Source organism: Nicotiana sylvestris, chromosome 1 (genome assembly GCF_000393655.2).
Source record: "Nicotiana sylvestris chromosome 1, ASM39365v2, whole genome shotgun sequence".
NCBI lineage: Eukaryota > Viridiplantae > Streptophyta > Magnoliopsida > Solanales > Solanaceae > Nicotiana > Nicotiana sylvestris.
This window is the reverse complement of record NC_091057.1, coordinates 153270185-153292666: the sequence shown is the minus strand read 5'-3', so window position 1 is coordinate 153292666 and position 22482 is coordinate 153270185. Positions and strand designations below refer to the sequence as shown.

Below are 22482 nucleotides of genomic sequence, written 5' to 3'. Positions count from 1 at the left end.
AGTATCGATTTGTCCATAATTTTCTTTGAGACGTGGATTCACTTCAAACTTCAAGATTAGATGAAATAAATCCACAAAAAAATTAATCAAATTAAATAAAGGAACAACAAAATTGCAAAACTTTGAAGCTTTCTGGATGGCCCAGTATGAAATCAGATAAAAGCTTTGGAGCTTTGAAAATAAAGATGAGGCAAGGGAAGGAAATAATGCAGATGAAATAATGGGGAAGGAAGTTTGAGGATTAAATATGGGGCCAACAGTAATTTTATTACCGTTGGAGAAGGAGTTTTGCCCCAAAAAAGTTGCCTCACGAGCCCTACCAGGTGAGGCAATTTACATTATGTGACTAATCAGCTTTTGTGTTAAAGTGACACATGAGAAATAAGGGTGAAGTGCCAAAATGGAACAAGATTAAAATAAAGTGCCAAAATGAAAAATGGTGGCAAGTTGAATGGGTTATCTATATATTTGGCCAAAAATAAAAGAAAAACAAATGTGATAACTTAATTCAAGATAAGTCAAATGAAAGTAATTCAGCTTGAAAATTAAAACCTTTACAGCTCATGATAATTTTTCTTGTAGACTTTCTTAAAATCTTAACACGAAATTATTTTGGCTTAAAACTAAGTATAAACGACGAGTGAATTTTCAAGTCGATAACTATGTGGTCAGGAGTTCACTGAAGCTTGAACTCATGACACCAAACTGTGGATTGGAGTGCACTAAATTTTGATTACAATTGCAGCAGCTAAAATTCTGTAGACATTAAATTTTTTATTAAGTTCAAATCCATAAAAAAATTGGATTTTATCATAAATTGAACATATATTAGTCGAGATAAATATTATAAGCTAGTATAGTTGGATTAATTAGTTAAATCTAATTAATTTAATTTAAATAAATGTCCAATATACTATTCAACATGCTCAATAGTTGGCCTTTTATCAAATGGGTCAGCCTATGGGGAGAAATTCAAAAATAGCCAGATTTATAGCTGGTCGTTCAAAAATAGTCTTGTTTCAAAAGTAATTGAAATTTAACCACTTTTCATGTAAAGATAAATCTGAGCGAAAACACTATTCAAAACCCGGAAAATACGCTAGTATATTATACTGGAGTTCTAGCATAAGTATTCTTGAACTCCAGCATATTATACTGGAGTTCCAGGATAAGTATGCTGGAACTCCAGCATAATATGATGGAGTTCCAGCATAAGTACACTAGAACTCCAGCATAATATGCTGGAGTTCCAGCAAGTATAATTGTCGAGTATAATATACTGGAGTTTGGAGCACCGGTGCTCCAGTCTCCAGTATATTATATTGGAGTCAACAAAGTATACCGGTCCAGCATAATATGCTGGAGTTCATACACAAGTGCACCGAACTCCAGTATATTATGCTGGACCGGTCTCTGTTGCAGCAAAATAGTGGCCATTTTTCATTGATTTCATAAACGTTGGCTATTTTTAAATGACCAGTCCGAAAACTGGCTATACTGTGCTATTTTTACCAACCTATGAGCCCGAAGCGCAATGGCTCAAAGTTATACTTAACATAGTGTGATATTATTTGTTTTGGGCCAAACCCGCATGGTCTTCCAAAAATGTCTCACACCATTAAGAGATCGTTATATATATATATATATATATATGCTCCCAATATTTTCAGCTAATAATATGAGATTTTGTTCGCACACTCAACTTGTTGCGGAAGATTGTGGGTTAATTAACTTGCACACAATCACATATAAAGTAAATAGATAACGAAAAAATAACACAATAATTTAATGAGGTTCGGGTAAGCCTAATCCTCGGAGCAGAAGCAAAGAGAGCTTTTCAATATAAATAAGAAGAACAACATTTAAATAAAACAAGGTTTTACGTTCAATGAGCATATGTACATGTTTGAATTGAGATATACAATTTTAATTTTATAATGGAACGTGTAAAACAAACAAACAGAAAAAGGTTTGATGAGAAAAATGCATATAAAGACAAGATTCGAGATGTGGGAAATTAGAACGTGTTATTAAGAATTAACATGAGCAGGAGAAGGAGTATTTCTACAAACAGGACAAGTACCATTGATCTTTAACCATTCATCAATGCATTCTGCATGGAAACAATGTTCACACTCAGGTATGCATCTCACTGTCTCTTTAGGATGGTACTCTGCCAAACATATTGGACAAGTTCCATGATTTGGCCCTGGAACTCTCCGACTTTCTCCTAGCACAACTTTTGTGTAGGATTCGATCGTCGATTCGTCGAGGCCGGTGGTCGTTTCCGGTTGTGGTGCTACGGCGGCTGCTGTAGCGGCCGTAGTGTTCTGGACTGCAGCCGCTGCTCGGCGGTTGTATCGGCTTTGCTCAAAGCAAATGTAACATGTCACACCAAATGAACATGTGATGGCTGGTATCACTAAAGATAGTGCAATAATTCGGAAAATTTGTATACCTCGTGTATGGCCTGCAAGTAAAATTATGGTAATGTTAAGGCCAAAAAAATTAAATTAAAATGTCTCTGTCATGTTTGCTTCTATTTCTGTTGTGCCTAAGAGTAACGTAGACTTCTTTACCTGCTAAACTAAGTAAATATTGCTAATAAAACCTGATGTAATTTGAACGCAAGGAATGTGACGCACTCGCTATCTTTAACTCAAGTTATACATATACTTAAATTTTTTAACAATACATAATTATGGAGTATTAAGTTTAAACCCATTTTCATAAAGAAATAACGTGTGCAGCGATAATTGTACCCATTAGGTTAAAATTTAGATCAGATTCTCTCAGCTAAAGTAATATTAATCCAAATCAATTTCAATAATTTTGAATTTATCAACTATCAAGTTGTTAAAATTAAAACCTATAAGTTATAGAATGGCATATATACATCATTATCTGCACGATCTCAGCCGATAGAAAAGTTGGTGAAATAATAATACATAAACACTTAAATATTAGTCTTATTCCTCCATAAGTTTGACATTTGAGTACTATATATGTTAAAAGCTTAATTAAAGAGGGCAACTTGACCCAATCAAGGTCAAAATGTGCTTAGCCGCATTGGTTTTTATCCGTTAAATACTCTCAGCTAACCCTGGTTACTTGTAAAGTACAATCACTTCGAAGTTTAAATAAAGAAATCAGTCTAACTATAATGAATCTTCTTAATACTAAATCAGAATGATTACGAAGGATTGCTCAGAGGCGGATCCAGGATTTAAAACTTATGGGTTTAATGTTCTAATCCTTTTAAGTTACTGGCTTCTAAACTAATAACTTTTATATATTCAATGAATTTTTTAAGATAAATACATGATTTAAACCAAAACTATTAGGTTTGGCCGAACACGTATACGATATGCTGGCTGCGCCCCTGTTGCTCAATGTCCTATCTATATTTAAGTAAAGTAGCGTCATGAACAATAGGTTAACGATCGACCAGTACTCCACCATTTGTTGGATGTTCAAATAAAGTTTCACATTAAGAATCGACAAGAAAAAGAAGTTAATATAAGGTGTATGCATATTTTTAGAGATCTTTACATAAATATATATATGTAAATATATATATATATATATATATATATATATATATAATGTATATGTTTTGTATGGCAAGTGCAACGAGCCTTCGGGCTATATATATATATATATATATATATATATATATATATATATATATATATATATATATTATACACATATTATACATGGATTATACATATTATTTTTAGTTTAAGCGATTAGATAGGCGGCTATTTAGGAAAATTCTTCTATGTTTTTTCAATAGCCACCTTTTAGGGAACGCATTACCGCGTGCGGACTTGGCCTAAAGCAAACAGTATATAGTTAAGACTATTTTTTGGCTGATTTAACCCAAGAGACTGAGCTATTCAAGAACAATAAACTTAATGTTTATAACCAACTTCAACCAATTATTGAGATTTTGGCGTAGGTGATTGATACTCCTAGCAAATTTTGGCTGAAAATATTGAAGGAGAAATGGGAAGAGACTGTAAATGGAAAAGATATTTACCTGTTCCAGGAGCATCAAAGCATTGAATTTTTCCAGTAGTTGCATTTTTAAACCCACAAAGATCTTGTTGTGCTTCACAATCTTGGCAGTTGGGTTCATTCCATGTTAGCACAAGATCAAGATTAAGATCAGTTGAAAAAACTGACTCATATTCAGAAGTCCATGAAACAGGAAGAGACAAAGTACTATTTACACTGCAGTTATATAAACTTGTCATTTCTTTTACAAAACTCCTTGAAGAAGTAGCTAAAGTAGAGGTTGTAGAATTACTTAGACAACCAATAACATTGAAATTAGACTTGATCAAATCTGTAGAACAAGTCAAGAAAGTATAGTTCCGATAAAAAACCGCCTTGAAAGGAGAAGAAGAAGAAGATTGAAAATCAATAAGCCGTTTTGGAAGGCAATTAGATGGATCATAGAGTTGAATTTCTTGTGCAACGTAGTCGATATCACGTACATAGAAATCTCCTGCACCTGCTACATTTAGAATTGCTCTGCCTTGACTGTTGCATGTAAGATTGAAACCAGGATAGCTACAGTGCTGAAGATTTATTGTCCCTTGTAATCCAAAAGGAAATCGTATATCAAAGTGGTTGATTCCACACATGGAATCTTGGCAATCATATCTTGCAATTGCATAGACAGATGCAAAGAGCAGAAAAGAGACAAAGAAGACTTGAAAATTGCCCATATGTTTCAAGAATCAATCTCGATAAGGATACGGAAAGGCCCTTATATTAGAAATATAAAGAGTTCCATTAATTTATTAGTTGTTTCAAAAGTCAAATGTTTGAGTTGCTGTTCATACCAAAAATGTTATGAGCCTGTTCAACAGCAAATATAAAATCCAACATATAAAATAGAGGACAGAGGATGTGACGCCCTAGGTTAACGCAAGAGTTAAAAAAGGTGAATACAATTCCATAAGGACACGTATGAGCCTGAATAAGCAGAACAAATACAAATAATTCATTGATTGAATGATTATTAGCAAATGGAAAAAATTTTAAGTGCTCCATTTCCTTGAAAACACTGTATTCGTAAACTCATACTAGCAAGTAAATGATTAAAAAGTTCCATTAGTTTATCTTTAAGTTGCTTCAATGGATACAAGAAAGCACAAACCATAAGGAGATTAAACTACAGAATATGAACTTTGCCTGTGACTAATGTGAATGGTATTAATAATATATACAAAACGAGAATGGCTTGGCAACAGCATTATATTACATTTGTTTGAATTTGCTAGGTATAACGTGGCGGAGTACCCAATTTGCAACCTGTTGAAAATGGAGCAATTGCATCATCTATCGGGTTATATCTGATATTTGCTAGTATTTTTTTTTTCTAATGAAGGTTGCAAGTCAACTTGGGCCTACCAAAGGTTAGACAGATAAGAAAAAATCATCTATATTTGCTAACTGATATCGTGGTTTCCCGTGGTCTTCATTCAACTTCATCGACCGTTAGGAATAATAAACTCTGAGTTTGTAGAGAGAAAGATTAAACTTGCCATTATATAGCAAAATTATAAGAGCTGCCCATATGTTCTGATTGAAACAGTTTCACCATTCTTCTCGCACTTCATGGCAGGGAACTTTATGTGAAGACCCGCCATCCTAAATATAATAGCTAGTTCAAAAGAGCAGAGTAGGGAAAGAAAGGAAATGGTGATTTGAAAGGTGTGTAATTAGCGATTAATTGAAAACTTGAGAGAGAGTGTGTGTTTGTGTGTGTGTGTGACATGCTTATCACTTTTGAATGTGAAATTTAAGTACCTTCGTTTTGATTGAGACAAAATATAACCAAGGTATATTTTTTTATTAAAGTTGTATCTCGATCATCAGAAAAAGAATTAATCCAAGAAAAAAGTAGAATACACTATGGGAAAATCGAATCAAAAGATGAAAGACTTTCATATAAATAATGAAAAATTCAATCTTTAGTCATGGGCATGTGAACAAAATATCTGAGGAGAACTAGCTAAGCTTCTTAAGAAGTAAAGAAATTAGCACTGAACCACAATGATCTTAACAAACGTTCTGTAAGCATATGTACAACTTTGAATTGGAACTTACAACATTGATTTTGAAATGCGAAATGTAAACAAATTACATGTGTTATAAAGAACTAAAATGAGCAGGAGAAGGATTGTTTCTGCAAACAGGACAAGTACCATTAATCTTTAACCATTCACCAATACATTCAGCGTGGAAGCAATGTTCACACTCAGGTATGCTCTTAACTGTCTCTTTAGGATTGTATTCCGCCAGGCATATTGGGCAAGTCATTTGATTTGGCCCTGGAACTCTCCTGCTCTCTCCAAGGACTACTTTTGTGTAGGACTCGATTGTCGAATCGTCGAGGCCGGCGGTCACTGCCGGTTGTGGTGCTACGGTTGTTCTGTTGGTGGCGTTCTGGATTGCAGCGGCGGTGTTCCGAACTGCAGCCATGGCGCGGCTGTATCGGCTATAATCCAAGCAGATGTAACATGATACTCCCAATGCACATGTGATAGCTGGAATAAGTAAGGTTAATGCAATAAATTTGGCAATTTGTAGACCCCGGTTGCTGCCTGCAAATGAAATGGTAACTTTAGGCAAAACTGTTGGCATATTTTATTTTATTTTATTTTTATTGAGCCTAAAATTTAGTAACATTGGCTTCATCATTGTTAATAACATTGCTATTATATGAAGTTATTGGACTATTTCACTAATTAATCTTACCGTTTTCGAATTTGATACTCAAAATTATCAGAACCAACTTTTGGTGAGCTTGTCATTGCACCCGTAAGTATCACAATTGAATTACATATACTGCAAGGTGTTGAGTCATATAACATTTCATACAGGATATAAAATGTTATCCAAAAGTAATACTCTATATTTTATATGTCAAGTTAAATCGTTATTTTCTTTACAAGCCAGTGGTACAATCTAAAATCAATAAGATCAATTTATTGAATTGTTACGATCTATACGGAAGTGATAAAATGACATACATGATACATTTTCATCTTCTGCACGATCTCAATCAATCACGATTCGTAAGTTGGGGAATAATCTTAGCCACTTAAATAGAAGTCAGCTTCTCCATAAGGATTGACATTTGACTACTGTATTAAAATAAAACGGGGGCAGCCTGGCCTTTCAAATTTGTCAAATGCACTTATTAACGTTGGTGGTGAATACAAAAATGGGTGAGAGACAATCCATACAAGATTCAAACATCATGATTAGTATTATGCTTTAGTTTATTTCCGCATCACCTTATAAACCGACCTTACTCAAAAAGCTCACCTAAAGCTATCCTTTTCCATTCCCTTATAATATCCTACGAAATCAAAGTCAAAAAGTCCTTTAACCACCTTGATTATTTTCTTCGAATACTCTCACCTATCCTTGAGCTTCTCCTACGTGATTGCCTAGTATAGTTTGTCCTAAGCTAGATCTTAAAAAAAAAAAAAAAAAAAAAAATTACATTGGTTGATGGCCGATGTAGAGGTATAATTTAACTATTACCAATCCAGATATAGAAGGACTCGTATAGTAACCCAAAAAGATTGAGATTGAGGCGTAATCTATTGATTGATTCTACTCCTAGCTACCCAAACGAAAATACAGAAGAAGAAACGAAAGGAGACTCTAAAGGAGAAAATATTTACCTGTCCCAGGACTATCAAAGCATTGAATTTCTCCGCTAGTGGCATTCCTGAACCCACAAACACCTTGTTTTGCTTCACACTCTTGGCAGTTTGGTTCATCCCATGTTAACACAAGATCGTTATTAAGGTCAGTTGAAAAATCTGTTTCGTATTGAGAAGTCCAAGAAACAGGAACAGACGAAGTGTTCATTATGCTACAGTTATACAAACTTGTCATTTGGCTTGCAAGACTCGTTGAAGAAGTAGCTAAAGTAGAAGTGGTGGAGTTGCTTAGACAACCAATGACATTGAACAGAGACGAAACTGAATTTGTTGAACAGGTCAAGAAAGTATATTTTCGGTGGGAAACAGCTTTGAAAGGTGAAGAAGGAGAATAAGTGTTGAAATTGAACAGCCGTTTTGGGAGGCAATTAGATGGATCGTAGAGCTGTATTTGTTGGGTGAGGTAGTCGATATCACGTACATAAAAATCTCCTGCACCTGGAAGACTTAGAATTACTCTGCCTTTATTGCTACATTTAAGAGTGAAACCAGGATAGCCACTGTTCTGAAAGTTCTGGCCTTCTAATGCAAAAGGGAATCGTATGTCAAAGTGGTTGTTCCCACAAATGAAATCCGGATAATCATGTCTTGCATAAACAGTTGAACAAAGGAGACAAGAGAAAATGATGAATTTCAGATTGCCCATGTATTTCAAAAAGTCAATTTGGATAGGGAGAAACTGCCATCAGGAATATATAGCAGTTTGCTCATGTATATCAAAGATCAAACCGCTATCAGCAATAGCCAATAGCAAAGCATAGAGAATTTCGTTAACTTATCACGTTGTTTAAAAAGTCATAAGTTCAAGTTCGTTGACACGCCAAAGATGTTATAAAATCCAAGTTGTACGATGTATAAACAGATAAGATGATGTTAACAGTTCAACTTCCTTTAAAATACTGCCTTTGGGAACTCAGAACAAGTTAAAGCTTACAAATTCCATTTATTTATTATTAGGTCGCTTCTGTTAGAGGAAAAGAAAGAATAAGCCATAAAAAAAGTTCAGGCTGCAGATTACGAATTTTGCCTGTGCTAATTTGGCTAGTAAGTAATACTTTTACAAACAAGAATCATTTACTAACAAATAGTATATATATTCTTTTAATTTGCTAGGTATACTTGGCGGGTTACAACTTACAACCCATCTGAAACTTGTCGATAGTGGGCTGCTTGTTGTATTTATGGAGTTATAGCTGATATTTGCTGGAAAAATGAACTATGGTTTTGTAGACAGTAAGATTAGACTTGGCAGAATTTGACAAAATCACAGGAGCTGCTCACATATTCTCATTGAAACAATTTCACCATTCTTCCCGGACTTCATGGTATGGAATTTTATGTGAAGACCTGCCACCACAATGTAACAGTAAGTACTGGGTGAGAGATAAGGGACAGTTTGTCACTCATGAAAGTTGCAGAAACCAGGGAAAATATACCTTCATTCTCTTGCAAATTTGTGTTGACTGCAACTGCATAAGGGGCTATCATAGCTTTTGGTTGCCAATCCTTGGGCTTTCCTACCCATGACTTGAGATTAAGGACAGCTGAACATGCATTTATAAATCACACAGGATAAAATCAAATTTCATATCAAGAATAAGTCCCAGTCTATTGTTCTTTATACGAGGAGTTGTCTCCAATGATTTCTTGTGACTATGAATTATCTACGTGCTGAAAAATTGATGAATTCTTGTACTAATGCATGAAGAACCCAAGAAGGTCCCAGCACGAAGATTCTATATTTTGGAAGTTTGATTTTGAAATTGATTGTGTTGGAAAAACTAACAGTAACTGGTAACTATGTCACTGATTTTTACTGCTGAACTTACCAGAAGTTGAGCAGTCTTTGAGATGTTTGATATCAAATATACCAGCAGATGCTCCATCAGCTTGCTTCTTCACATCGTGGGAACCCAGCAATTCATAGTCCCAGCTTCCATCCTGGTATCCTTCACTTAGGAACAGTTCAATATGTCTTGCATCTAATACCTGCATTGTTCCTGTAATAACACATGATCCAAATCTTTAAGCAGCTTTGGTATCACTTCAGATAGATAGGACAAACAATCGAAGGAATTAATCCAGGGGGTGGAGTCCCTAGGTGAATGGGCAAAACCCAAAAGGGCGGACTGTGGAATAATTTAATTTGCACTAATATAAAGTGGCGACCATTCAATTTGCTGCAGATTTAGTGGAAAACCTCCATTACTGATTAAGATCCTGAAGGACACTAACCTTGTCCTTCCTTTCTAAAATATTAACTGAATACACAATCAGCTTACCATCACATGTGTTGAGGTCACAGACTGGACAACGAACAAGCTGCAAATCTGGAAAACCCAATGAACAGGGGTTTAAAAGTCATGATGATAAGAAATTATATTGCACAATCACGAATTTACCAGCAATCCAGATTCCACTCTTGATATTTCTGACCACACAGCACCCATTTGACTCCAACATCTTCTCTGTTGTCTTCTCCTTATGGATTTTCAAGGGAAGGATCAAATTATTTGTCAGGAGTGCATTTTGCGAGTCAAAGGAAAATGCTCCAATGCGCATCCAGTCTGATCATTTTGTTCAAACAAATTAAAGGGGTCACCAACCATTGACAGAAATTGTCAGCACAGCCGTGCTTAGTGTTAATACCAAAATCCACCATATAAAAGCGAAACTGCAGGAGAGGTCATACCAATATGCTTCTCCTGCTGGCGGAACTTGTAAGAGTGGCATCCATCTGCAACGAATAAATTAATTTGTTATAGTAGAGAACAAGACACTTTTGATGTCATTTCTCAATTAAGTTGTCAAACTCACTGTAAAACGAGAAACTACTTACTAAAGGCTGCTGCATATAAGTTGATCCATTTGAAAGATACTTTTCCAGGATCGGGAACCTGGAGGTCTCGCAAGCATGCATATTTCCATATGCTGTCCTCCATAATGATACTACGGAACCACTTGCTAGTTGCTGAAAGCATCATCAAAGATTTTCCATCCAAGACCTTAGCTATCTCTGTCCACAGATCCTCTTCGTACCTTATGGAATTCAAATTGGCATAAACTCAGTTTCAACATTCAAGAGTAACTTGATAACTACCATATGATAATATAATCTCAGTAGTGTTCATGATCATGCGGATGATATTAATTAAACAAAGCAGCTAATATTCTAGAGTTCATAGCAATATTGACTTCTGCGATATAACAAACCATTTGATTTTGATTCGCTGTATCACAGAGGCTAAACTGACGTCAAAAGTAGGATAGCCATTAGAAATTCCCTTGAACTTGTAGTCTTGTACATTCAAAACCTTACGGTTATCCACGAACCAGAATACTTCTAAACTCATTCCTGAACTGATAAATTAAAACGAAGTGCTTTTCGAAGCTAAAATTTGGATCAAAGAGCATTCAAATGTAAAGCCTCAATCGATGTACATAGGGGTGTCAAATGGGCGGGTTGGGTCAATTTTGGGCAGGTCAAAATGGGTTGAGTCAATAATTGGGCGGGTCAAATGACCCGCCCAAAAGTTACTTGGGCTAAGATGGGTTGGGTCAAGATGGGTTAAAATTCGGGTCATAACCCAACCCGCCCAACTCTTATTAAACTTTAATTAATATGTGTTATTTTCTTATAAATTGTATAATTACTAAATAAAGTTTTTTTGCTTTTGTTATGGTCATATTTAAAATATTAAACAAAAAATAAAATTATTTCTAAGATATTTTGACAAACTTACTCGTGGATTAATTTGGGCTAAAAATTAGCCGAACTTTAAATGAGTTGAGATGGGTTGGGTCAAGATGGGTTAAGTTCAATAAATGGGCGGGTCAATAACCAACTCAACCTTGGGCGGGTTGGGCGGGTCATTTGGGCTTGGGCCAAATTTGACAGCCCTAGATGTACGCATTGACAGTTGCAGCACAACATGGATCGCAATATGCAGAGCAACTGAATTTTGCTCAGAATTTTAACATGTTTAGCTATTTAATCCATGGAACCTAGAGCATTGAACTGATTGAGAAATCAGAAAACCTTAATTTCAAATGTATTCTCAATCGTTTCTTATCTTCTAGATACATAAAATAGAAATACGCCGCAACAGAAAGAGTCTAATGATGATGATTTTAATAGCAGTATATCATACTGTAGAAATATGCAGCGTCAGAGAGATCGAATCGCCTTCTTACAGAAACAATATATTCGATTGCAGGCGTAATATATCAGTTATCAAAATGTAGCTAATATTAATAAATGAATTGATTTCCAACTCAGAGAGAGCACTGAACTGTTCGATCAATAATACGCATTCAACAGTTGCGTCATAACACACATCGAAATAAGCAGAGCAGCTGAATTTTAGCTCAAAATTCAATTTGGTCCGGGTTCAAATTCATATAATCATAGAGCATCAAATTGATTGAGAAAGTACAAAGCATCTATTCAACTGTTTTTACCGATCGGATTACTTATCTTCTAGATACAATAAAATATGCGCTGGAGCTAAGAGAAATCTATTGGAGTAATACAGTATCGCATTGCCTTCTCACAGAAGCAATAGATTCGACTACAGGAGAAATTTCGGCTATCAAATTTTAACTAATATTCAAAGATAAATTGCTTCTCGCTCAAATATTTCGACCAGAGAGTATTGAACTGCAAAATCTCAATCAATAAGAATTTGACAGTTGCCGCATTACAGGCATCAGTATAAGCGAAGCAGCTGAACTTAAGCACAAAATTCAATTCGTTTCGCTTTTGAATTCACATAACTTAGTGCACTAAACTGATATAAAAATCACAAAAGCTTCCGCTTCAAAATTCTTTTCCAATCGAATTACCTGTTTTCTAGATATACACAATACAAATTTGGAGAGAGAGAGAGAGAGAGAGAGAGAGAGAACCAGGAGAAGATAGCGTGAGGAGTGAGATGTGAAACTCGAGGAGATACGCAGCAACAGAGCGTTCTGGTTCTTCTCATTCGTTTACCCATGGTGAGTTCTGTATCTCTTAGATTTGAAATGACTCTGCTTAGTTTGAACTGAAGGCCTATTAGCTATTTATAGGCGCGCCAACACTAGAATTCAAACTACAGACGCTTTCTTTGCATGAGGGAGGACACTGGAGCTTCATCAGTACTCTGGGCTTCAGGCCCATCGAACACGGATCTCGGCCCTTTTCTCTTTAATTTATTGGGAAACTTACACAAATATCCCAAATAAATCTCAACTTACCAACCTCTAGCCATTAGTCATAGACTCACCAAAACTAGCCAACAAAAATTGAAAAACCAAATAATAGGGTTCTTTCTATCAAAGAATCACATGCAAAAATCACCTTCCATATTTGTAAGCGTGATTAGCAACATTAGATACAAGACGGAAAGGAAATTCATGGACGGGGTAGCAAATAAGGTGATGAAATACAAAAATCTATACAATATTCCAAAAATCTAAACAAAAAAAGGAACTTTTTCAATGGGCATAGTTGAAATTCATTCAAAATATAAAGATAAGTCAATATACAAAATTTGAGGAAGATTGGAGGTGATTTGGACTGGTTTTGTATCAAAATTCATAATTAAATCGAATTCAAAAAAGTCTTCTGCGAAACATGTATCACGCATGTATCTCACACACAGGTATACATGAATATACATGTGATACACAATTGATACATATGTGATACACAGTGTGATACACAGTGTGATACACGTATTATTTTTTTCATGTTCAGCTTTTACTTCGAATTTTCAATTCAAACCACCTCAAAACTTCACCAAATTATCCCAAAACTTAGATTCAAGCTCCTTAAGTTGTGCCCAATCTATTCTAATAACACCCACTCAAAACAAAACAAAAATTTGATATTTTTTTGCTACAAATAGCTATTTGGCTAATATTAGTAATATTTTATCAATTGGCCAATTTTTGTAATGAGCTACTTATAAATGGACATAGCCGGTAATTTCCTTAATTTATTTTAGGAAAAATAACCGTGCATAGCCGTTGTAAAAATAATTTCCCAAAATATATGAAATTTGTATATATACATTATGTATATTATATACAAAAAAAATTACAAATTTTATACACTTTTTCGGCTACCAGATGTAAATAATTTCTAGTGCGGGCTAAAAGTGACAATACCCCTCTATAGCCGCTGTAAGAATAATAGCCGGAAAATGTATAAAATTTGTATATTTTTTGTATGTATGTATGTGTATATATATATATACTGTACGTTATATACAAAATTATACAAATTTTATATACTTTTTCGGCAACCCAGATGTAAATAGTTTCTGCTGCGGGCTAAAAATAATAATAACCCTTGTATGTCTCGGCCTGTTAGGTTCTCATTACTCGTCAAAATAGCATGGGCTAGCCAATTTTCGACTGGTAATTAAAAAATAGCTAGCGTCCACTATCTTATGCGGAGATAAAATCTAGACAAAAACACCCTTACCAAATACGAAAAAAATTCAACATAATATGCTGGATTATAAAACTCTTGCAAACTTCAAAGACACCTTGTATACGAATTTCAACATATTATGCTGGAGTGTAACTTGAAAGAATTCAAACTCCAGCGAATTGCGGTGAAATTCACATACAGGATATTTTGAACTACAATACATTATGCTGAAATTACCTATGTAAAAAGTTCAAAATCCAATATATTATGCTGAATTTTTTTTCGAATTTTAACTTAAGGTATTTTTGTCCAAATATTATTACCACGTAAAAAAGTGGCTAAATTACGAATAATTTTAAAAAAATGGCTAATTTTTATAGCAGTTGCAAATCATGCTAATTTTGAATTTCTCCCCCATTACTCTGGTGCTTGCGTCACTAGGCCTGAAGCCCATGTTTTGGGAACTTTATAGGCACTTGTGTAATTTTAATCCAATATATGTATTATTTTCTGGAAAATTTCTTCTGTTTTCTTTAACTAGGAATTTTTGGACGCGGTAATATATCTTTCCTAATTCTTATATGCATGGGATTGTTGCTAACGGTAGACACACAAAACAACTTTTCCGAATCCAGATCAAATAGGAAAAAACATAACGCTAGGATGCAAGCTAACCCCCTCTATATATAACATGCAAAGTTTACACTTCCAACAACATCAATTGAGCCATGACTCGAATAAAACTCTTTGGGAAAGAAATTGAAGTGGAGGAGAAGCCGAAGACCATAAAGCTATTTGGAACACGCATTTACCCATGCAACGTTAAACATGAACAAGAACAAGAACAAGAAGCGGCATTACAAGAGAATTTGCCTCCAACAAATATGTGTCAGGCTATTCGACTTGCCGGAGGGAGTCGACTGGTTTACATCGGAAGGAAGAAGGCAGAGGATTCAGACATCAACCCTGATTTGAGCAGGCTCTTAATTCCGGGTACATTCGACAAAGAACTACTCAAGAACTTGAGTGAAGAGGAGAGAATCAAGTTAGAGAACGATGATAAAAATAAAAGTTTTGAGGTCAAAGTAATGGATCAAGACGGTAACTTTCATAAGATGAAGTTCACCAGATGGCAAAGCTTGAAGAGATTTGTGCTTAACAAAGGATGGAACAATCTTGTGGAAGCTAACAATCTTCAAAAGGGAGATACAGTTGATCTCTGGCACTTCCGAATTGATTTGAAATTGTGTTTTGCTATAAATATCATTAAGAACTAGGATTTCCATGTAGAATTTTTTCCCTTTTGCCTTTTACCTTTTGCCTTTTTCATCGTAATTTTATCTTTAAGATAGTAAATATTATTTTGAGAAGATAGTATTCTTGATGCCTAATTCATAATTATGAACAGTTTTTACAAGTATGATCATCTTTGGAGGGCATAAATGTACATTAGATGACGCTAAAATTCACTTCCACAATAAGTGACCAATTTACTTTTTTATTTTGGTCCAAAATAAGTGTTCATTTATATAATCAAGAAAGAATGCAATTTGTTTTTACAAAATTACCTTTATGTACATATCCCTAAAAAGCTTCCTTACTCCTCACATTAAATATTTAATTAAGGGTAGTTTAGTCATACTAGATATTTTTATATAGAATTTAGTATTTTCTTAATAGGCGTGCCAAAAGTAAATTGGTCAATTTCTATGAAACAAAGGGAGTATTATGCATACAAAAAGGATTGAATTTATTTCCTTTCCACGTGTAATCTAGAATGAAAGTGAGAACGTTTCAATCAAATATCAAATACCCAAACAAGGGGAAAATCCCACAGAAAAAAAGGGTGTAGAGCACATTTGCATTGCGTTGTGAAATATTACAAAGGCAAAATGGCCTCGTGATCGGTTAAACTTATACTCGTTTGTCAATTCGATACACAAACTTATATCTTTCTTATTTGAATACTCCTGTATTGGGAAAAATCAAGTTAACATTTGGAATTAATTAAGTACGGACACGTCAAGATACGTGGATCAATAACAGAATGACAGGTGGCAAAGAATAGTCGAAGAGGCACGAACCTTAACAGGCGTGGGTAAAGATTATAGAAAACAAGAAGGAACGGTTATTCGGACCTCTTGATAATTTGAAGAGACATCGGAGGAGTGAACCTGGATAGCAAAAAGTACAAATACGTATTATTCGTGATTAATAAGCATCAATAATGGAAAACTACAGAATCTTCACGAAACAGTTACGATTGCCAATTATAACGTTACATTAATGCCATTAAATGCTCATAATGGCTCTGTTATGATAGGAAAGAAACGTATTACTTAGAAATAGTTATAAAAAGAGACAAATAATATTTGTAAGGATACAGAATATTATTGGAATACACTGATTTACTTTGCTTTCTTTTACTTATTCAGTTATTGTCTAATTCAATTCTTCTTATTTATTCAATATTTGATTATCAGTAACCCGAGTTCTTCTAAAAAGTAAGCATTGACCAAAATTCCTATTTCCCGGTTAAACAAATTGGTTTTGTTACCGGGAATCTGATAATCTTCTGCTTTCCAAATTGATTCTTTATCAAAAACAATCATGTTGAATGCCAACGACAATAACCAATAAAATTCACCACTCCAAGGAGATCCACAACAGCTGAACCAACAAGGTGACAGAACTCCCCCTCCTTCGCTACAACATTCTCAGCGACAATCACGAGAGGGGTCTCCTGACAAATCTGAATCGAATGAAAACGATAGACTTTCAAATGATCAAGCTATCGATGAAGCTCTAAAGAAATTAATCCCTCAACATGTCAGCAATGCTCTTTAGGCTTTTACCAGCCAGTTGCCAGTTGTACCGCCAACAATAACTCCAAGCAACAACACCCTAGAAAATCCTCGCTCAGGACTCGTTAATTCAGGCAGTGGCGGAACTCCTAACGAATCTTGTGATGGAGAACCAGGTAACCCAGTTAATTCTGATTTACAAAATTTAGTATTAACTTTGCAGAAATCGCTCAAGGAGTAGAGAGACCGCATAGAGCAAATATCTGGAGTGCCACCTGTAATCAAGGGAATAGATATGGACAGATACTCACAACAACCTTGGAAGCCAAGTGTTGCTCCTCTACCAATTCCGAAGAAATTCAAGATGTTTGATATTCCGAAATATGATGGAACAACTGATCCACGAGATCAGTAACTGCATTCACAACTGGTGTAAAGGGCAATGACTTGACCAAGCAAGAAATTAAATCAGTATTGGTCAAAAAACTCGGCCAAACACTCACTAAGGGACCATTAACATGGTACTCTCTTTTACCCAAAAATTCTATAGATTCTTTTGCTGAGCTTGTAGATTCATTTATCAAAACACACTCAAAAGCTCAAAAAGTTGAAAAAATAATGGGGGATATTTTCAAAATAAAATAAGGAGCTGTTCAGGGAATTCGTAGATAGATTCCAGCGTGAGAGGAAGATGTTGCCACGTGTACCTGATAACTGGGCAGCTATGGCATTTGCTAGTAATCTAAATGAGAAAAGTTCAGAAGCCACGAGAAGACTTAAGGAATGTCTACAAGAATTTTCAGCAACAACTTGAAATGATGTTTATAACAGATACAACACTAAACTGCGGATAGAAGAGGATACCATCACTCAGTCTCGAAAAGATGAAAGGGTAAGTACAAGACGAGCTGAAGCTGAAAAAAGGTCCGGTAAAAATAGGTACGAGCCTTACAAGGGACCATCAAGAAGAGACTCTCGTTCAAAACAAGAAAACCAGAGGTACGATCATAGATCACGAGATAGGGAGTCAGGTTCATCATCAAGGTTCGGAAAAGAACGCAACACGCGAGAGCCGCGAGATGATGATAGAAGCTCGAAGGTAAAGATCGGCGATTACAGTTTTAATGTTAGCACTTCCGAGTTGGTGGCTATTTTAAGGAGCATGGGAGACAAGGTACGATGGCCAAAGGAAATAAGATCAAATCTGAATAGGCGAAATCCTGATTTTTGGTGCGAGTTTCACAGCAATCACGGTCACAAAATGGTGGATTGTAGATTGCTGCAAGGCAAAGTTGAAAATTTATTAAAGCAAGGATATCTAACCGAATTATTTAGTGAAAAGGGGAAGCAAACATATATGAAGAATAGGAAGGAGCCCCCTAAACCCACTTCACCAAAAAGGACGGTTAATGTCATAAGCGGGGGAGAAGAGATTAATGGCGTAATGTATACGGCAACAAAGAAAGTTTCAAAAATTACAGTCACACGCGGAAAGCGAGTTCGACAGGTTTTGGAAGAAGAAAGTTATATTTGATGATGCAAATGCAGATGGCGTGCTAACCCCGCATAATGATGCATTGGTAATCTCTTTACTTGTACATGACACTAATGTAAAACGAGTTTTGATTGATCCAGGTAGTTCCATGAATATCATTCTATTAAGAGTGGTAAACGAGATGCAAGCTAATGATAAGCTAATACCCAAGGCACACACCTTATCTGGTTTTGACAACTCGAGCGTCGTAACAAAAGGGGAGATAATACTAACCATATTCGCAGAAAGAGTCGTCAAAGATATGAAATTTCAGGTGGTTGAAATGGATATGGCTTACAATATGATTCTCTATAGATCATGGATTCACGAAATGGACAATGTACTATCTATTCTACATCAAGTTATCAAGTTTCCATCACAATAGGGGATACGGCAAATCCGCGGTGACCAACAAGATTCACGAAGCATTAATTCTGTGGTAGATTCAAAAGTAAAAAGTGATGAAAAATAGCAATCACAGAATATAGTTGAGGGCACATCAACACGAACCTCAACTGAAGATGGGAAAACATATGTAGATTCGAGGCCCGATACTATTCGGGAACCAGAAGAAACTGAAAATATCAAGACAACGATCGAGGAACTCGAAGCTGTGGTGTTGTTTGTACATTGGCCAGACAGAAAAGTCTACATTGGAACCAACCTCAGCCAGAAAGTGAAATGTGAGTTGATTGAATTTTTAAAAGCTAACACAGATTGTTTTGCTTGGTCCCATTCAGACATGACAGGTATACCACCGGTGGTAATGACCCATAAATTAAATGAAGATCCATCGTATCCACCTGTCAAACAAAAGAAAGGGAATCAAGACTCCTTAAAAAACTAGGTGATTCAAGATGAAGTGCAGAAACTTTTAAAAATTGGGTCTAGCCGCGAGGTAAAGTATCCAGATTGGTTAGCTAATACTGTGGTAGTACCTAAAAAGAATGGTAAGTGGCGAGTTTGTGTAGATTATACTGATCTAAATAAAGCTTGCCCTAAAGATTCTTTTCCATTACCGTATATAGATCAACTAATTAATGCTACTGCAGGGCATGAATTGTTAAGTTTTTATATGCCTATTCAGAATATAATCAGATTAAAATGGATCCTCTAGATGAAGAAAAAGCTTCTTTCATCACAAATAGGGGGACTTACTGTTACAAAGTCATGTCATTCGGATTGAAGAATGTTGGGGCCACACACCAAAGGCTAGTGACCAAAATGTTCCAAGAACAGTTAGGCAAAACCATGGAAGTGTATATAGATGATATATTGGTCAAATCACAACAAACAGGGGACCATATTCAACACTTGACTAATAGATTTCAGATTCTTCGCAAATTCAACATAAAGTTAAATCCTGAGAAATGTGCATTTGGTGCCTCATCAGGTAAGTTCTTGGGATTTCTTGTTCTAACCGTGGCATTGAAGTAACTCCTATGCAAATTATGGTTATCGAAGAGATTCCAGACATACTCACGAGCAAAAAAGAAGTTCAAAGGTTGATAGGAAACATAGCAGCCTTAGGCAGGTTTATTTCCAAGTCATCAGAAAAATGCTTCAAATTCTTTTCAGCTTTAAAAAAGCAGAACCAATTTGAATGGTCTGAAGAATGTCAACAAATGCTTAAGAATTTAAAGGTGTACCTGTCAAATCCACCATTTCTATCCAAACCAAAAGATGGGGAGAAATTATTTGTCTACCTTTCAGTTTAAGAAGTGGCGGTAAGTGTCGTATTAGTTCGAGAAAATCAAGGTAAACAATCACCAATCTATTATGTTAGAAAATCTTTGCTAGATGCTGAGACCCGATATCCTCATTTAGAAAAACTTGCATTAGCTTTGATTATGGCATCTAAGAAATTAAGACCTTATTTCTAATGTCATCCTATTTCAGTGGTAATCGCCTACCCCTTATGTAATATATTGCATAAACAAAAATTATCTGGTAGATTAGCCAAATGGGCTATAGAACTAAGTGAATATAACATTACATATCAACTAGAACTGCAATAAAATCACAAGTTTTAGCAGATTTTGTGGCAGATTTTAGCCAAAGGATACAATTAGAAGCAGAAAAGGAACTGCAAGTATTTAACGGATCTATTCTAGGTACATGGACCTTATTTACTGACGGTTCATCAAATGTAAAAGGAGCAGGTCTGGGCATTGTCCTGGTACCACCTATGGGTGAAACCATAAGACAAGCAATAAAGTGTCATCCAATCACTAATAATGAGGCAGAATATGAAGCTGTGATTGCAGGTTTAGAGTTAGCACTAGAGCTTGAAATAGAGCAGATAGTAATCAAAAGCGACTCGCAGCTTGTTGTTAACCAGATGCGGGGGACTTATACAGCCAGAGAGGCGAGGATGCAGCAATACCTGGAAAAGGCACGGAATTTGGTTACGCAATTTCAAACTTGGAAAGTCATGCAAATACCAAGGGAAGAAAATGCTGAGGCAAACGCCCTAGCTAATCTTGCATCTGCTGCATAAGTGACAAATGAAGAGAATGCTTCCTTGATTCATTTGTTTCATTCAGTACTCGATCAAGACACAAACGAGGTAAATTACAATAATCTAACTTGGGATTGGAGGAACGAGATTGTCAATTTTTTGAAGCATGGAATTTTACCTGAGGATAAGAAAAAAACTCAAGCATTTCGCAAAAAAGTTGCTCGCTACTGTTTAAAATAAGGCAATCTTTATCGAAAAATGTTTAGTTGTCCTCTAGAAAGATGCCTCGGGCCTTCTCAAAAAGAGTACATGATGAGGGAAATACACGAGGGACATTGTGGAAAGCATGCTAGAGGAAGATCTTTGGTAAAAACCATGATTAGAGCCAGCTATTATTAGCCGAAAACGGAAGAAGATGCGAAAAATTTTGTGGCAAATTGTGACAAGTGCCAAAGATATGGTAACAACATGCATCGACCAGCTGAATTATTACATCCGGTCGTTGCACCATGGCTTTTTATGAAATGGGGGATGGATATCGTAGTCTACTATCACAAGCCAAAGGCAAGGTAAGATTTTTATTAGTGCTTACTGACTATTTTACTAAGTGGGTAGAAGCGGGAGCTTTCAAACAGGTACGAGAAAAAGAGGTCAGAGACTTCATATGGCGGAACATCATATGCCGATTCGGGGTACCAAACGAAACCGTATGTGATAACGGCCCGCAATTTATAGGTGCACAAATCATAGAATTTTTTCAAAGTTGGTAAATTAAAAGGATTACTTCAACTCCTTACTATCCGGTGGGTAATGGACAAGTTGAATCAACAAATAAAGTCATTATCAATAACTTGAAGAAAAGACTAGAAGAATCTAAAGGCAATTGGCCAGAGGTACTACCTGGAGTCTTATGGGCTTACCGAACAACAGCAAAAACAAGTACGGGAGAAACACCGTTTTCACTTGTGTACGGAGTTGAAGCCTTAATTCCAGTCGAGGTAGGAGAAACAAGTACGAGATATATTCAAGCTACCGAAGAATCGAACGAAGAAGAGATGCAGGTAAACCTGGATTTGCTTGAAAAAAGAAGGGAAAATGCACTAATAAGGATGGCAGCACAAAAATAAGTTATTGAGTGGTATTACAATCGGAAAGCTCGTCTCAGATATTTCAAGATTGGGGACTACGTACTCAAGAAAGTTTTCCAATCCACGAGGGCAGCCAATGCAGGAAAGTTACGTCCAACTTGGGAAGGGCCTTATAATGTTAATGGTATAGCAAGAAAAGGAGCATACGAGCTTGAAACGTTGGATGGCAAGATTCTACCTTCAAATTGGAATATTGTTCACCTAAAGAGATACTACTTCTAAGGGAAGAAAATACCAACGGGCAGGTATCCTTACTAACGATTTTTATTTGAATTATTAAAATTTTACTAATGATTTTAGATGATAGGCAAAAATCTAGACCACACTAAATGATGAATTACGAACTAAAAGACACGT

General features: G+C 35.7%; 5 protein-coding genes across 5 annotated transcripts; 2 read left to right on the top strand and 3 right to left on the bottom strand.

The window, feature by feature from the left end:
- Positions 1-2008: 2008 nt before the first annotated feature.
- Positions 2009-4743, bottom strand: LOC104224703 (putative RING-H2 finger protein ATL21A). The gene is made up of 2 exons (XM_009776389.2): positions 4046-4743; positions 2009-2470 (listed from the first exon to the last, which is right to left on the bottom strand). Exons 1-2 carry the CDS (start codon positions 4737-4739, stop codon positions 2031-2033), a joined length of 1134 nt encoding a protein of 377 aa, XP_009774691.1. The 5' UTR covers positions 4740-4743; the 3' UTR covers positions 2009-2030.
- A 1200-nt stretch (positions 4744-5943) lies between these two features.
- On the bottom strand, positions 5944-8563 carry LOC104224705 (putative RING-H2 finger protein ATL21A). The gene is made up of 2 exons (XM_009776391.2): positions 7716-8563; positions 5944-6623 (listed from the first exon to the last, which is right to left on the bottom strand). The coding sequence occupies exons 1-2, from the start codon at positions 8401-8403 to the stop codon at positions 6169-6171; spliced, it is 1143 nt and encodes a 380-aa protein (XP_009774693.1). The 5' UTR covers positions 8404-8563; the 3' UTR covers positions 5944-6168.
- A 326-nt stretch (positions 8564-8889) lies between these two features.
- LOC104224704 (probable F-box protein At3g61730) lies at positions 8890-12728 on the bottom strand. Its single transcript, XM_009776390.2, has 8 exons — positions 12666-12728; positions 10597-10796; positions 10450-10494; positions 10160-10324; positions 10040-10087; positions 9587-9757; positions 9194-9301; positions 8890-9104 (listed from the first exon to the last, which is right to left on the bottom strand). Exons 2-8 carry the CDS (start codon positions 10739-10741, stop codon positions 9022-9024), a joined length of 765 nt encoding a protein of 254 aa, XP_009774692.2. The 5' UTR covers positions 10742-10796; positions 12666-12728; the 3' UTR covers positions 8890-9021.
- Positions 12729-14906: 2178 nt separating this feature from the next.
- LOC104224707 (putative B3 domain-containing protein At3g49610) lies at positions 14907-15455 on the top strand. Its single transcript, XM_009776396.2, has one exon. It carries the CDS (start codon positions 14907-14909, stop codon positions 15453-15455), a length of 549 nt encoding a protein of 182 aa, XP_009774698.1.
- Positions 15456-17277: 1822 nt separating this feature from the next.
- On the top strand, positions 17278-21016 carry LOC104224709 (uncharacterized). Its single transcript, XM_009776397.2, has 5 exons — positions 17278-17393; positions 17814-18505; positions 18618-18856; positions 19615-19909; positions 20565-21016. The coding sequence occupies exons 1-5, from the start codon at positions 17278-17280 to the stop codon at positions 21014-21016; spliced, it is 1794 nt and encodes a 597-aa protein (XP_009774699.2).
- The last annotated feature ends 1466 nt before the right edge of the window (positions 21017-22482 follow it).

What these genes read in the sequence shown, in the direction of transcription:
- LOC104224703 (XM_009776389.2), bottom strand. Translation starts at nt 4,739, where the DNA reads ATGGGCAATTTTCAAGTCTTCTTTGTCTCTTTTCTGCTCTTTGCATCT. An exon ending in CTTTGATGCTCCTGGAACAG is followed by an intron (nt 2,471 to 4,045) that starts GTAAATATCTTT and finishes TTTTACTTGCAG; the next exon opens with GCCATACACGAGGTATACAA.
- LOC104224705 (XM_009776391.2), bottom strand. Translation starts at nt 8,403, where the DNA reads ATGGGCAATCTGAAATTCATCATTTTCTCTTGTCTCCTTTGTTCAACT. An exon ending in CTTTGATAGTCCTGGGACAG is followed by an intron (nt 6,624 to 7,715) that starts GTAAATATTTTC and finishes TTTCATTTGCAG; the next exon opens with GCAGCAACCGGGGTCTACAA.
- LOC104224704 (XM_009776390.2), bottom strand. Translation starts at nt 10,741, where the DNA reads ATGATGCTTTCAGCAACTAGCAAGTGGTTCCGTAGTATCATTATGGAG. An exon ending in CCAGCAGGAGAAGCATATTG is followed by an intron (nt 10,325 to 10,449) that starts GTATGACCTCTC and finishes CAAAATGATCAG; the next exon opens with ACTGGATGCGCATTGGAGCA. An exon ending in TGACCTCAACACATGTGATG is followed by an intron (nt 9,758 to 10,039) that starts GTAAGCTGATTG and finishes GTGTTATTACAG; the next exon opens with GAACAATGCAGGTATTAGAT.
- LOC104224707 (XM_009776396.2), top strand. Translation starts at nt 14,907, where the DNA reads ATGACTCGAATAAAACTCTTTGGGAAAGAAATTGAAGTGGAGGAGAAG.
- LOC104224709 (XM_009776397.2), top strand. Translation starts at nt 17,278, where the DNA reads ATGGACAGATACTCACAACAACCTTGGAAGCCAAGTGTTGCTCCTCTA. An exon ending in ACAACTGATCCACGAGATCA is followed by an intron (nt 17,394 to 17,813) that starts GTAACTGCATTC and finishes TGTTTATAACAG; the next exon opens with ATACAACACTAAACTGCGGA. An exon ending in GGATTCACGAAATGGACAAT is followed by an intron (nt 18,857 to 19,614) that starts GTACTATCTATT and finishes GAATATAATCAG; the next exon opens with ATTAAAATGGATCCTCTAGA.